We start from the raw sequence: 13,239 nt of genomic DNA, 5'->3' as shown, positions 1-13,239 counted from the left end.
GTTTACTCCTCTAGTTTCCTCACACGATCTGTAACACGATAGAGTGCAAGCGTGCTAAGTCGATTCAGTTGTGTCCGAATTTTGCGACAGTATCAACTGCAGCCCACCAGGCTCCTCTGTCCATGGGATTCTCCAGGCAAAAATACTGGAGGAGGTTGCCATGCCCTCCTCCATGGGATCTTCCCAACCCAGAGATCGAATCCCTGTCACATTTTGTTTCCTGCATTGACAGCTGGATTCTTTACCACTAGCACCACCTGTGAAGCCGAACTAACATAGTAAAAGCCCACAGCTTTGCGAAAAGCAGTGTTCAGCACACACTAAACCTGTACTATAAGACTTAGTTTTAACTCAAAAAAAACCACGATCAGACACCTAGAGATCATCAACCAACCCTAGACTCAGTACACATACCCCAAGCACAGTTCGCAACACATAAGCCTTAAATGTGACCATTAGGCTGGACCATAAGGAAGGCAGAGTGCCTAAGAATTGATGCTTTCAAACTATGGTACTGGAGAAGACTCTTGAGAGTTCCAGGGACAGCAAGGAGATCAAACCAGACAATCCTAAGGGAAATCAACCCTGAATATTCATTAGAAGGACTGATGCTGAAACTCTCAATACTTTAGCCATGTGATGCGAAGAGCCAACTCATTGGAAAAGACCCTGATGCTGGGAAAGACTGAAGGCAGAAAGAGAAGAGGCTGGCAGAGGATGAGACGCTTGGATGGCATCACCAACTCAATGAACATGAGTGTGAGCAAACTCTGGGAGACGGTGAGGGACAGGGAAGCCTGACATGCTGTAGTCCACGGGATCACAAAGTCAGACAGTACTTAGTGACTGAACAATGATTATGCTGGAAACAAGATGACCCCAAAGAAAAGCTGAGCTCTGCAGAAGGAACCATACCTGGAGTGGGCCATTTCCTCACCTCACCACTCACCTCAGCAGGCTCTTCAGGCCCTGGTAAACCCAGCATTCTCTCTAAACCCCTGACTTATATTTCCAGAGAACCCATAATCGTAACCACAGTGAGGGAACTGAAGTGGATGGTGCTTACCTGGGATTTCCGATGGTTGGCTCTAAGGATAAACGGCTTAATCAGAAGCATCCACGGCACAGAGATCAAAGCCATGATAACAAAGAAACTCTGGACTTTTTGCTGTAAGACCAAAATGGGACGGTCTTAGCGTTTCAAGGTGACTGCACAGCATACTTTATATGACACAAATGATCAATATGGATCAACTACACATGATCAATACACATGATCAACCGCATTTCATTTGGAGAGATCAGAAGCATTTCAATAAATCCATTCGCCTTCCCATCGTGGGCTATTCCCACTGCAGAGTGAGACCTGTCAGTCCGGTGGTGTGGGGTGTCCACTCATGGCAGGCACAGGGGACTTCCTCTCTTTATTACTTCCTTTCCATGAAGCCCCTGATTGTGCACCCACACCGTATGGAGCCAGTCACTGGACAGGAGTGTTCACGAGCCACATCATAAGGGCACTTTATTTGTCTCATGTCTCCTTGACTCTATTCTGTGGGGACAGTTAGCACTGGTCCTGGAAAAAGATCAGGCCTGGCACTTTACCAGTCACTCTGGAGTGACCAAAAGTCCTTGTATCACTTTAAGTCACAGACATTGTCTCCATCAGTAATCCTGGTTTTGTTTTTTTTTTTAATATTTATTTACTTGACTGAATATTACTTTATTTAATTGCGGTATGGGGGATCTAGTTCCCTCATCAGCGATCAAACCTAGGCCTTGCATTAGGAGCATGGCATCTTAGCCACTAGACCACAAGCAAAGTCCCTCTATAAGTAATCTTATATTTCCAGTATTACTGAGCCCTGTTGCTCTCACATCCAAAAAAAAATACTCACGATGGCCACCTGACTTGCACAGTCTCATTGTGGGTGAGTTATCTAATGGGTTCAGGGACATTGGGCTGAACTCTTTCCCTGTGTGTGTGTGTGTGTGTGTGTGTGCCACAATTCACTTCATTTTGGAACGAGGCATCCATGGTCTTTGTGCCTCGTTGAAACCCAGGAGTCATCCCAGTTTATTATCCTCTTAGATATTTCCTTTCACATCCTCGACCCCACCTCTTCTTCTTACCCTCCTGAGTCACCAGCTTTGAGGAGGGACCCATGGCTCCTAAAGGACCAGGATGCCGGGGAAGGCTGTCTCAGAGCCACTGTGTTCAGAGTAAAAGGGAAAATGTTTCTTGAGCCTTCACATTTCTCTCTCTGCCCATGCTCCCAGTGAGACGATTTATCATCATCCCAACTGTAGTAAGATTTACCCCAATAACAGTGATTTACCCCCACTAACAGTGATAACATCTTACTTGCTCCATCTCCGACCCTCCTCCACCCTTAATTACTCATAAGGAGAACAGGAGGTGGGGTGGGAACCACATGCACGGCACTCACCAGTCCCAGGTCCCTGCCCTTGAAGCTACCTCACTGCCTTTTGCCTGATTTTATATCATGCTTTTCCCCTTCACAATGTCTAAAGCAACCAGACATGTCTCCTGAGCTGTTGCTCTTCTCTGATACTGAAACACAGCACAAAGCAGCCAGGGCGGTGTTGGGAGCATGTGTGCCCAGTCACTCAGTCCCGTCCAACTCTTTGCCACCTCATGGACTATAGCCCACCAGGCTCCTCTGTCCTTGGGATTCTCCAGGCAAGAATACTAGAGTGGGTTGCCATTTCTTCCTCCAGGGGATCTTCCCAACCCAGGGATCAAACGCATGTCTCCTGCACTGGCAGGAGGATTTTGTATCACTGAACTACCTGGGAAACCCACCAAATATTTATTTATTTGACTGTGGCATGTGGGATCCAGCTCCCTGACCAGGGATTGAACCCGGGCCCTCCTGCACCAGGAGTACAAAGACCCATCCTTTGGACCACCAGGGAAATCCCATGGACAGAGAAGGTTGGCATGCTATGGTCCATGGGGTCTCAAAGAATTGAACATGACTTAGCAACTAAACAACAACAACTAGAGTTTGCTTTTATAATAAAAGATTACTCCATTTTAAGATACAATTTACAGCACTTACAGTTTCAAGCCAATCAATTTGAAGGCTTATTTTTCTCTTTCTTCACAGACAACGTACAAGCCAATTTTCAACCCCACGGCTATAACACCTCAGGTGCATTACCCAAACAAAAACCACTGGAGCTGCCTCAAAGCACTGCCCCCAGCATGCGGAGAAGTTATTCAATCAGGGCCTTCTGAAATCTGAAGAACCGAACACATCGGCTGCTAAGATGGCTCAGTCTTACAGACAATTACTCTCTGCAAAACCCAAGAGCAGGAGAGATTTGACATAATCGAAATGCATAAAAGAAAAAGAAAGCCCAGAAGTACCTGATGTTGGTACAGAGGTACATTCGAAGAGTCCTTGTAGTTAAATAGGAACATGTTAATGAAGTGGATAAGGATGCTTGGGGCTCGCCGGGACACAGAGACGTCGAAGGAGCACCATTTGAAGATGATCATGAAGACCAGGTATCCAAAAAGACTCAGGATAAAAATCATCTCAGGGATGAACTGCAGAATGATGTTCAGAGTGTTTCTGAAGAACCTGGGGGTGGAAAACACACACACAAGAGAGAACACTGAAGGAATGCCAGTCACTCACCACTCTCTCCAAAGAGCCAAGTGTTCTTTTTTTTTGTTTTATGAATCCTGCATCCTCTCTCCAGGTAAGTAGTAATCATGCATGGATGGAAAAATGAGAAAGAAAGGTGCTTTTGCACAAACAGTTCAGAGAGAGCCAGGGTCCAGAAGGTAAAGTCATGAGGCAAAGGACAGGCCCACACAGACAGCTGGCGACCCAGCCACAGCTTCCCGTGCAGACCCAATTCATACTACACAGCCAAGGGCATAGGATACAGACACAGGGCTTGACAGCTATTCTCAAAAGGATGCTCTGAAACAGTTGCTGGCCAACAACAGCCCACGAGCCAAACTGAGCCCATTACCTAGTTTGTGCAGCCTGGTTTTTACATTTTTTAATGGTTTGGGGAAAATCAAAAGAATATTTTATGACCCAAGAAAAGTATAGGAAATCCAAATTTCAGTTTTAATTTGACTGGAATAGTCACACTCATTTGTTTACGCATTGCCTGTGGCAGTGTTCGTTCACGCTACAGCACTGGAACTGAGCAGCAGTGACAGAGACCACCTGCCTGCAAAGCCTAGAATAGTTACTACCTGGCCCTTTACACAGAAAGTTTGTCAACTCCTGCTCTAAGACACAGGGAGAGTCCCACAAGACTAAGCTGGGGGACCCCCAGGTAAAACGTCAGAAAGAGCCTGTTAAGTATAAGAACTATTGCAGGGAAAATGGAGATCCCCTGATAAAGCAGGATTGAGAGAGATTGTTAAGGCTGGCCTGACACGCGATGCTAACCACAGTCCACCCAGAAAGTCCTTTCTGGTTTTATCCTCGTTTTACCTCTTGGGTAACTCTCACAGCACTTTCAGGCAGGCAGTAGTACCAAGGCGTTGTCATTCACTCACTCGCTAAATAGTTCTTATTTTTCAAGTAGAAGCATATGTCTATTGGTTTTCCAATAGACACGGGGCACCACAAGGCTGGTTCTGGCCAATGAAACGGGAACAGAGGTGGCATGTGTCCCTCTGGGTGGAAGCTTAAGAGTCAGTGTGTAACTGACTGCCCTCTCCTGCCGCAGCAACTGGCAACTTCTAGGTGGCAGCTGCCCATCAGCCCTGGTCCTAGTGTGAGGATAAGATGAGCAGCACCCCCATTGGCCCACCATGACATGTATCATGGCCTTGAGACACTGAGATTTGAGAGTTGTTTGTTACTACACAATAACTGACCCATTCTGACTCCTCTATTCCCACTCTGTGGAAGAAAACGATCACAGACACGTTCAGCAACACATCTATGATCACACAGCTACATGTGTGTCAAATCTCTGATTCTAAACCCTGCATCATTTCTGAAGTACGGTACTGAACTCCTAGAAGGTGGGTTTTGGTGGATGACAGACACGTTCAGCAACATACCTATGATCACCCAGCTACCTGTGCTGTGTGTGGGCTATGCTCAGTCGCTTCAGTCATGTCCAACTCTTTGCAGCCTAAGAATGTGGCCTGCCAGGCTCCTCTGTCCATGGGATTCTCCAGGCCAGAACACTGGAGTGGGTTGCCGTGCTGGGTGTCAAATCTCTGATTCTAAACTCTGCATCATTTCTGCAGTACGGTACTGACCTCCTGGCAGGTGGGTTTTGGTGATAACTACAAGCTTCCATGTCCACAAAGGGTCTCTAAATAGGCTGTTTTCAAGCATTTACAACTTTAGCACAAATATACAAGTGTAAGAAGCTTTGGTAGAGATAGAGCATAACAGGAAGGACAGATGGAGAAATTAACCACCAAAGAAGTGAAAGAGAGGCTGCTGCCAGTATGAAGAAATGAATACCAAGTGGAATTCAGAATCTGAGGGCACTCTGGCCCAAATGCAGTGGGGCTAAACCCAGACATAGCAGCAACTGAGGCCTGGCAGGTTGGGAGGAGACTGAGCACCGTAGCTGCAGCCCATGGGGTTGTGAAGAGTCAGATACAACCATGAGGCTAAACAGCAACAATAGCACTGTGGGCTTGCAGTCTCTTACTGAACTCTCAAATATTTCTGAGGTGAAAGGCACACTCAGCTCAGGAGAAACAGAGGTATCATTTCTGGCAAATCAGCTTGTCCAAGCTCAAGCCAAGAGACCCAGGATGGTAAAGAATCTGCCTGCAATGCAGGAGACCCAGGTTCGATCCCTAGGTCAGGAAGATCCCCTGGAGGAGGAAATGGCTTCCCCACTCCAGTATTCTTGTCTGGGAAATCCCATGGACAGAGAAGCCTAGCGGGCTACAGGCCATAAGGTCACAAAGAGCTGGACACGACTGAGCAACTAACACTCTCAGACACTTTAGGAAGGAAACTTACAGATGGACACAGGACTGAACTGGTGGCTCTGTCACCACTCACCACTGACGTGGTCAGACCAACAGGCAGAAAGTTCATCACAAAACCTACCTGTAATTGAAAAGGCTGAGAATAACACCAAAAACCATCTGGACAATTCCCAGGATAACTGACATCTTCATCTTATAGGAGTTCAAAAATGTTAGCTTGTTTGAAGCCAAGTTCCAAATCTGGAAGGAAAACAAGACAGGAAACACATGAGCCCAAATGGAGAAAGCAGCCCTGACATGCACACCCTACCATGTACAAAACAGATAGCTGCTGAGAAGCTGCTATATCACACAGGAAGCCCAGCCTGGCTTCCCACTTCCATAGGGGTGTGATGGGGAATGGGAGGGAGGCAGTGTATGTATGATCACGGCTGATTTGCACTGTGGTATGGCAGAAACCAACACAGACTGTAAAGTAATCTTCCCCGAAAGTAAAGAAAGAAATACATGAGACCAGAGTCTAGAAGTTCTATCATCAAAGTCAGGCACCAGAGCCATGTCTACTCTGAGAAAGTCACTCGGGGAAGCACCTCCACTACCCTGATCAACCACTTTGGCATTGAAGCTGCACCAGGCTTGTCCTGCATCCTCTGCTTATCCCTTTGCTGGCTGGCCAATACCCACAGGATCACTCAACACGGTGAGGGCAGGGTTACCTGTACACTTTAGACCCAGCCTGGAAAAGCTAAAAACGTTCATGGGTAAGTACCAGGCACATACTAAGCCCTTTAAGTGTATTTATCTCATTTAATTCTAATAAAAACCTTATGAGATAGTTAAAAGTATTTCCATTTGACAGGTAAGTACAATTACAAAATCTCAGGGAGACTAAGTTATTTACACACTCAGGGAGAAATAATATAATAGCAAATGGGGCATTTATTCCATATGCACCAGATTCTTCTGGGTGTTTTACCTATAAAATCCATTTACTCTTCTGAGCAACTCTATAAAGACTACTATTACACCCAATTTACAGACGAGGAAACAGAGACACAGAGATAACGATTTGCTCAAAATCACATAGCAAGTAAACAGAAAAGCCAAGATTTAAACACAGGCTGTCTGATCCTAAATCACCAGCTTTTGGCAACCCACTCCAGTACTCTTGCCTGGAAAGTCCCATGGACAGAGGAGCCTGGTGGGCTGCAGTCCATGGGGTCGCCAAGAGTCGGACATGACTGAGTGACTTCACTTTCACTTTTCACTTTCATGCACTGGAGAAGGAAATGGCAACCCACTCCAGTGTTCTTGCCTGGAGAATCTCAGGGACGGGGGAGCCTGGTGGGCTGCCGTCTATGGGGTCGCACAGAGTAGGACATGACTGAAGCGACTTAGCAGCAGCAGCAGCAGTGTTCATTTATTATAAAATATTTACAAACACTTTTAGAAAGTCGCCTCAGCTCTGATGCTCAAATATTTTGCAATTTGATTCACAAATAGATGAATAACACAGTTAATAAATGCAGCTGTAGAAATTTACATTATGTAAAAATCAAACCCTTCATTAATATATATAAGTGCCATTAATAATATAAGCACAGAAATAATTCTATTAAAGAGATTATCTCTGGGGAATCAGATTGTAGGAACAGGAAAGGCAAGAAAGCCAACTCATTTTTTAAACAATTTTTGCATTATATGGAGTTTTAATCATGTATATTGTTGTTGTTGTTCAGTCGCTAAGTCACATCCTACTCTTTGCAATCCAATGGACTGCAGCATAGCAGGCTTCCCTGTCCTTTACTATCTCCCAGAGTTTGCTCAAATTCATGTCCATTGTATCGATGATGTATTATTATTTTATAGGAAAGAGACTAAAATATTTTAAAAATCTAAATGTTCCTAGGAAAAAATGTATTATTTTCAACATCCCACCTTGCCTTTCACCCTCACATTTTTCTAACTAGTAGGCTGATGACAAAATTGAATGCAGACTAGAGACTAGACCATTTCCCAGATAGCTAACTGGTACAGAATCTGCCTGCCAATGCAGGAGACACAAGAGATGTGGGTTCGATCCCTGGTTTGGAAAGATCCCCAGGAGGAAGAAATGGCAACCCACTCCAGTATTCCTGCCTGGAAAAGCCCATGGACAGAGAAGCCTGACAGGCTAGAGGCCATAGGGTCGCAGAGGAGCTGTACATGACTGAGCACACATGCAGAGACTGGATTACTCAGTTTTGAAAGGCTAAATACGCTATTCTCCCTTTGTCTGTGAGGAGCTAAACTGGGCAGATAGGATTTGCTGATGCATCAGATGGGGGCTGTGAAGGGAACAGACAAGACGGTAGGAGCAATGATATTCAAAGGAAAGAAAGGTCAACCAGACCTTAAAAATCACACCCATCTATACCCCTCCTCTGCCTGCCTGCTACTCGTGAAACTCCTAGGACCAAAGATAAAGCCTTCCAGTCTACAAAAATAACAACTTGTGTTTATTTTTAGCACCTTGCAGCTTACAAACCAGCCTTCATGGACTTAACCTCTTTTGATAAAACTTAAAATCCAAGTGCCGAGTAAAACCCAATCCTGGGTGATGCTCGCTGTTTTTATAAGAGAGGGGAGGCAGGCAGAAAGTGGGACGACTCAAAACTGAAGAGGGGGCGAACCCCAAGAGAGGAGAAACCAGAGAACCAATTTTAGTGCAGTATTATCCCTCAATTAAAAGACACTTGTTATTGGAAGGAAAACTGTGACAAACTTAGCATATTAAAAAGCAGACATCACTTTGCCGGCAAAAGTCTGTATAGTCAAAGCTTTGGTTTTTCCAGGAGTCATGTATGCATGTGAAAACTGGACCATAAAGACGGATGAATGTCGAAGAATTGATGCTTTTGAACTATGGTGTTGGAGAAGACTCCTGTAAGTCTCTTGGACTTCAAGGAGATCAAACCACTCAATCCTAAAAGAAATCAACCCTGAATATTCATTGGAAGGACTGATGCTAAAGCTAAAGCTCCAATCCTTTGGCCACCTGATGCAAAGAGCCAACTCACTGGAAAAACCCTGATGCTGGGAAAGATTGAGAGCAGAAGGAGAAGGGGGCGGCAGAGGATGAGATGGTTGGATGGCACCACCGACTCAATGGACAGGAGTTTGAGCAAACTCCAGGAGACAGTGAAGGACAGGGAAGCCTGGCATGCTGCAGTGCATGGGGTTGCAAAGAGTCAGACGTGACTTAGTGACTGAACAACAGCAACATTTTTCCTCTCAACTGTCAGCAAGTAAAACTGTGGTCTCAGATTCTCTTCCAACAAAAAGAGCATAGAGGAAACATTTATGAACCCTATCTACCAAGTTCAGGTCCAGATGCTTGTGCTCATTTGGAGCACAAGCCTGCCATCTGCTGGTGCTATGTACTAAGGCCATGGTACCAGTGGCTTTGCACGAACAGGCGCGCGTGACTTCTCGAAATCGCTTTGCACCTGAAGTTTGGGCAAAGGAACACCTTTGTCTGGCTCAAATCCAACTGAGGTAGATATAACAAACCAATTAGAGTTAACACATTTTTTTAAACTCTAATTCTATGCAGTAAAATAAAGCAAATATAAAAGCAAATCCATACTTCTCTAGGAAAAAGTTAAGATGTTAATCATTGGAAGAAAATGTCAAAGTTGGGAACCTGGCTAGGATGCTAAATTGCTTATCTAATAAGCATATTTTCCAGGCAAACAAGGGCCTTTTAAAGAAGCAATTGTTAACCACCAAGGGTCTGATTGAGAAGAAAGAGGCAGACGTTTGGGAAACTTCAGGGAAAATGACCCAGTGGCTGGATATAGGGTATATGCAGGACGTGCACTCGAATCTGGAGCAGTGTGTCACAAACACCTCCAAGACCTGCTCTTCTATCTCAACACATGTTTGTGGATTTCATAGGTTCTAGCACTTTCTTCCCCTCACACAGAGGAGGGGAAGAAATCTCCTGAGCAAGACATTTTACATAATAAATATTTAACCTCAGAAGACATTATTACCGGATCAATTCCAAACGGGTATGGATTTCCAGAGTATACTCCCGGAACGGCTGGGTCGAGCTGCAACAGTGGATTCGTTTTCAAGACCTGCATACTATTGAGAGTGAAAGGAAAAACAAAAACAAAACCAACGATCAACCAGAGGTAGGAAAGATACTACAGGAACATCAGTCATCCACTTGCAAGCAGCCAATCAAAGCCTAACTGTGGGTGTGACTCACCAACTGGCTCATTCAATTAACAAATAACCATGCTTCCCTGGTGACTCAAGGAGTAAAGACTCTGCCTGCAATGCTAGGAGACCAGGGTTCGATCCTTGGGTTGGGAAGATTCCCTGAAGGAGGAAATGGCAACCCACTCCAGTATTCTTGCCTAGAAAATCCCATGAACACAGAAGCCTGGCCGCTACTATCCATGAGGTCGCAAAGAGACTGAGTGACGTGTACTCACTGAATAACCACTATGTGCTAAGCTACAGAAATTACCCTCTGGCTCCCAAGGAGGTCACAGTCTGAGTTTCGCGAGGGCTATCAGCCTGATGAGGTAAAGAAAAAACTATCCTATATCAAAAAAGAGGCAGGGGGAAGGGGTGACAGGAGCATATGTACATGCACACTCAGCCGTGTCTGACTCTTTACGACCCTACGGAGTGTAGCCTACAGGCTCCTCTGTCTGTGGGATTTCCCAGGCAAGAATGCTAGAGCGGGTTGCCATTTCCTTCTCCAGGGGATCTTCCTGGCACAGGAATTGAACCCACGTCTCCAGGGTCTCCTGCATTGACAGGCAGGTTCTTCCAGCTGAGCAACCGGGGAAGCATAGAAGAAATAAAATCCAGCCTTGGGACCAGCCTGGGAAATCTCCCCTGGGGGCACAAGAGCTGATCCCAGAGGAGTGAACTGGCTTCCACATGTGGCCTCTGACCTCTGGGAACCTCAGCCCCTGAAAGTTATGGTCCACTGACTGCTTTTAAACCTGTGTCCCTTTCTCACTTAGAAGTACAAATGTCAATGAGCGGAAGCTTCTTACTGTCTGTGCAAACGTGACAGAACATTAGGGTTTAATTTTTTTTTTTTTTTTTAAGAGCACGTGTCTATGGAGGGACCCAAGACTGAGTAGTTGAAAGGATGAAGAACGGGACGTTGGTAACTTAGGCTGCCTAGAAATACATTCCCTCCCTCCTGCAGCTAGTGTGGTGGGGGTATTTGTAGCCCAGTGAGGGGAGTTCAGGAAGCCTTATTATGCTGACCAGGCCCTCAGTGACAGTGGAAGCAGCTGGGCCTGACTGGCCATCTCAGACCCAGACCCCTGTCCAAAAGGCACACCTCAGCGCAAATGCTTGGATTTCACTATCAGAGATGTGTTTGTGTGACAAAACAAAAAGAGGAAATTGGCCTGGTGCCCACAGCCAAGCCATAGTATCTGCTGTTGAACATAGCAATTTCAGGGAACATCAGATAAGGCCACAGGGTGACCGTGGTGGATCAAGACAAAAACAAGACCATTCCACAATCATATCTAATGTCAAAACATGGACATTTCAAGATAAGGACGCTGTCCAAACCACAAAAATGACCTATCCTTCCCCTTATCCTCCCTGAGGCCAAATCCTCGAAGCCCTTCTCATAGCCTCTTACTGAGAGTGGTGCACGGTCCGCAGTGAGGGAGGCTGTGACAGTGTCTCCAGCCCACTGTCAGGGTAAGCAGGCCCAAGACTCAGCTTGCAGCCAGTGGCCACAACCCGCCGCTGTGTCCTCTGCCACTCTGATGGATGCCTGTGGCTTCCCTTCACCGCCCTGCTCAAGCAAGTCTGCTTCATACCATCCATGTGTGGGCGTGGGACCCAGCCTGGGGCCTCAGTCTGGCATGGCCTCAAAGGCCTGGAACTGGGGGCAGGGGTCATTTGCCTGCACACAAAAGAACAATATTCTGACCCACATTTGCAGAGTGACAGCCAACCATCAGACTCAGACCTTTCCCAGGCACACTCCAGGGCAAATGAAAATGTGTGTGCATGGTTTGATAAAGTTTTGCCAATTCAATACATTTCCAAGCCCATCACTACGCTTATGAGTGCAAACCTGAAGAGCAGCACTAAGCAAGCTGTCTTCAAATGGATAACAGTTTTGTTCTTCGAGGCATCTCTTCAGGATACTAATTGCAAAGAGAAAAAAAAACAACCCATAGATATGGCCATCTGTAATTGGAATCCTGCAAAATGCTTTCTTCTTCATTTTTATTTATTTATTAACATTCCTGTCCTCTACTACAGGGCACTTGGACCCAGCAGAGGGACTAAAGGAGATTCACGGAGCCTCAGTGACACACACCCCTGCACTAGTATAGCCCTCCTGAGCCCCGCTTCAGTCAGCACCAAGCCCTCACACGCTCGTGGGATGCTCCACGTCAAAAGGAACCCTGTGTTGAATCTTTCCTAAGAAATCCTGGGATGAGATGGATGGTGTTTTCTCTCTCCCCACTTACAATATGCAGTTGGCAAGCAGGTAAGACCCTTGACATGCCTTCAATAGAAAGTCCTACTGTGCTTGAGAGAGAAAACACGGGCGAAGGGCTGTGCACCCGGTCAGGCGTCTGTCTCTCCTTTCTCGAAGTGCTCTCCTGTCACTTCCCCTGGACGCTCCAGGGCAAGACAGAGAAACCTGAGACTGAACTGAAGCATCTGTGGGGAAGACATGAGGAACATCACCTGAGGCTTTTCAGCCTCAGTATGAAGCCCCTATTCCCTGGTGGCTCAGTGGTAAAGACCTGCCTGTCAGTGCAGGAGATGCAGGTTCAATCCCTGGGTCGGGAAGACTCCCTGGAAAAGGAAATGGCAACCCACTCCAGTATTCTTGCCTGTATTCTTACTCTCTTTCCGATTCCAGGCCAAGCAAGAAAATGCCATCTTCTTCTCCCAAAGTCTTCTTGCTTCCACGACTGCTACTCTGATGCCCAGTTTATACCTGATCCACCTTGTTTTCACAACAGTGCCTGGGAGTGGGATGCACTCCAGGATACCTACTTAATACGGCTGAAGTTTTGAAAAAACTTTCCAGGCATTACAGTGACCAGCACAGTTAACTGAGGAAGTGATACAAGGTCTCACACTCAACAGATAATACTGAATTATTTGTTCAATTGGTGGGCGCACCTCTGAACAGAACCAGGCACAGAAGCCCCTGGCATGAGAACGATCACTGAGTCCACCTGGATGACCAGTGAGTGACCCACCTCTGTCCC

General features: G+C 46.1%; 1 protein-coding gene and 1 long non-coding RNA gene across 6 annotated transcripts in view; one reads left to right on the top strand and one right to left on the bottom strand.

Annotated features, from left to right (window-relative positions):
• ATP6V0A4 (ATPase H+ transporting V0 subunit a4) overlaps window positions 1–13,239 on the bottom strand; it is a 96,466-nt gene that overhangs the window by 13,508 nt on the left and 69,719 nt on the right. For all 5 annotated transcript variants that reach the window (XM_070369201.1, XM_070369203.1, XM_070369204.1 and 2 more), the window contains 4 exons: window positions 10,003–10,096; window positions 6,087–6,205; window positions 3,398–3,614; window positions 1,067–1,168 (listed from right to left, as the gene is read on the bottom strand). In XM_070369201.1, the coding sequence (XP_070225302.1) occupies window positions 1,067–1,168; window positions 3,398–3,614; window positions 6,087–6,205; window positions 10,003–10,096 (532 nt within the window). The remainder of the gene's footprint in view (window positions 1–1,066; window positions 1,169–3,397; window positions 3,615–6,086; window positions 6,206–10,002; window positions 10,097–13,239) is intronic.
• On the top strand, window positions 3,606–13,230 carry LOC138987599 (uncharacterized). Its single transcript, XR_011463948.1, has 3 exons — window positions 3,606–3,735; window positions 12,272–12,503; window positions 12,885–13,230. It is a non-coding gene; the product is annotated as an uncharacterized lncRNA (long non-coding RNA).

The sequence above is a fragment of the Bos mutus genome, chromosome 4 (assembly GCF_027580195.1).
Source record: "Bos mutus isolate GX-2022 chromosome 4, NWIPB_WYAK_1.1, whole genome shotgun sequence".
Lineage (NCBI taxonomy): Eukaryota > Metazoa > Chordata > Mammalia > Artiodactyla > Bovidae > Bos > Bos mutus.
Note: the sequence above shows the minus strand (reverse complement) of the source record. Positions and strands in the feature narration are given on the sequence as shown.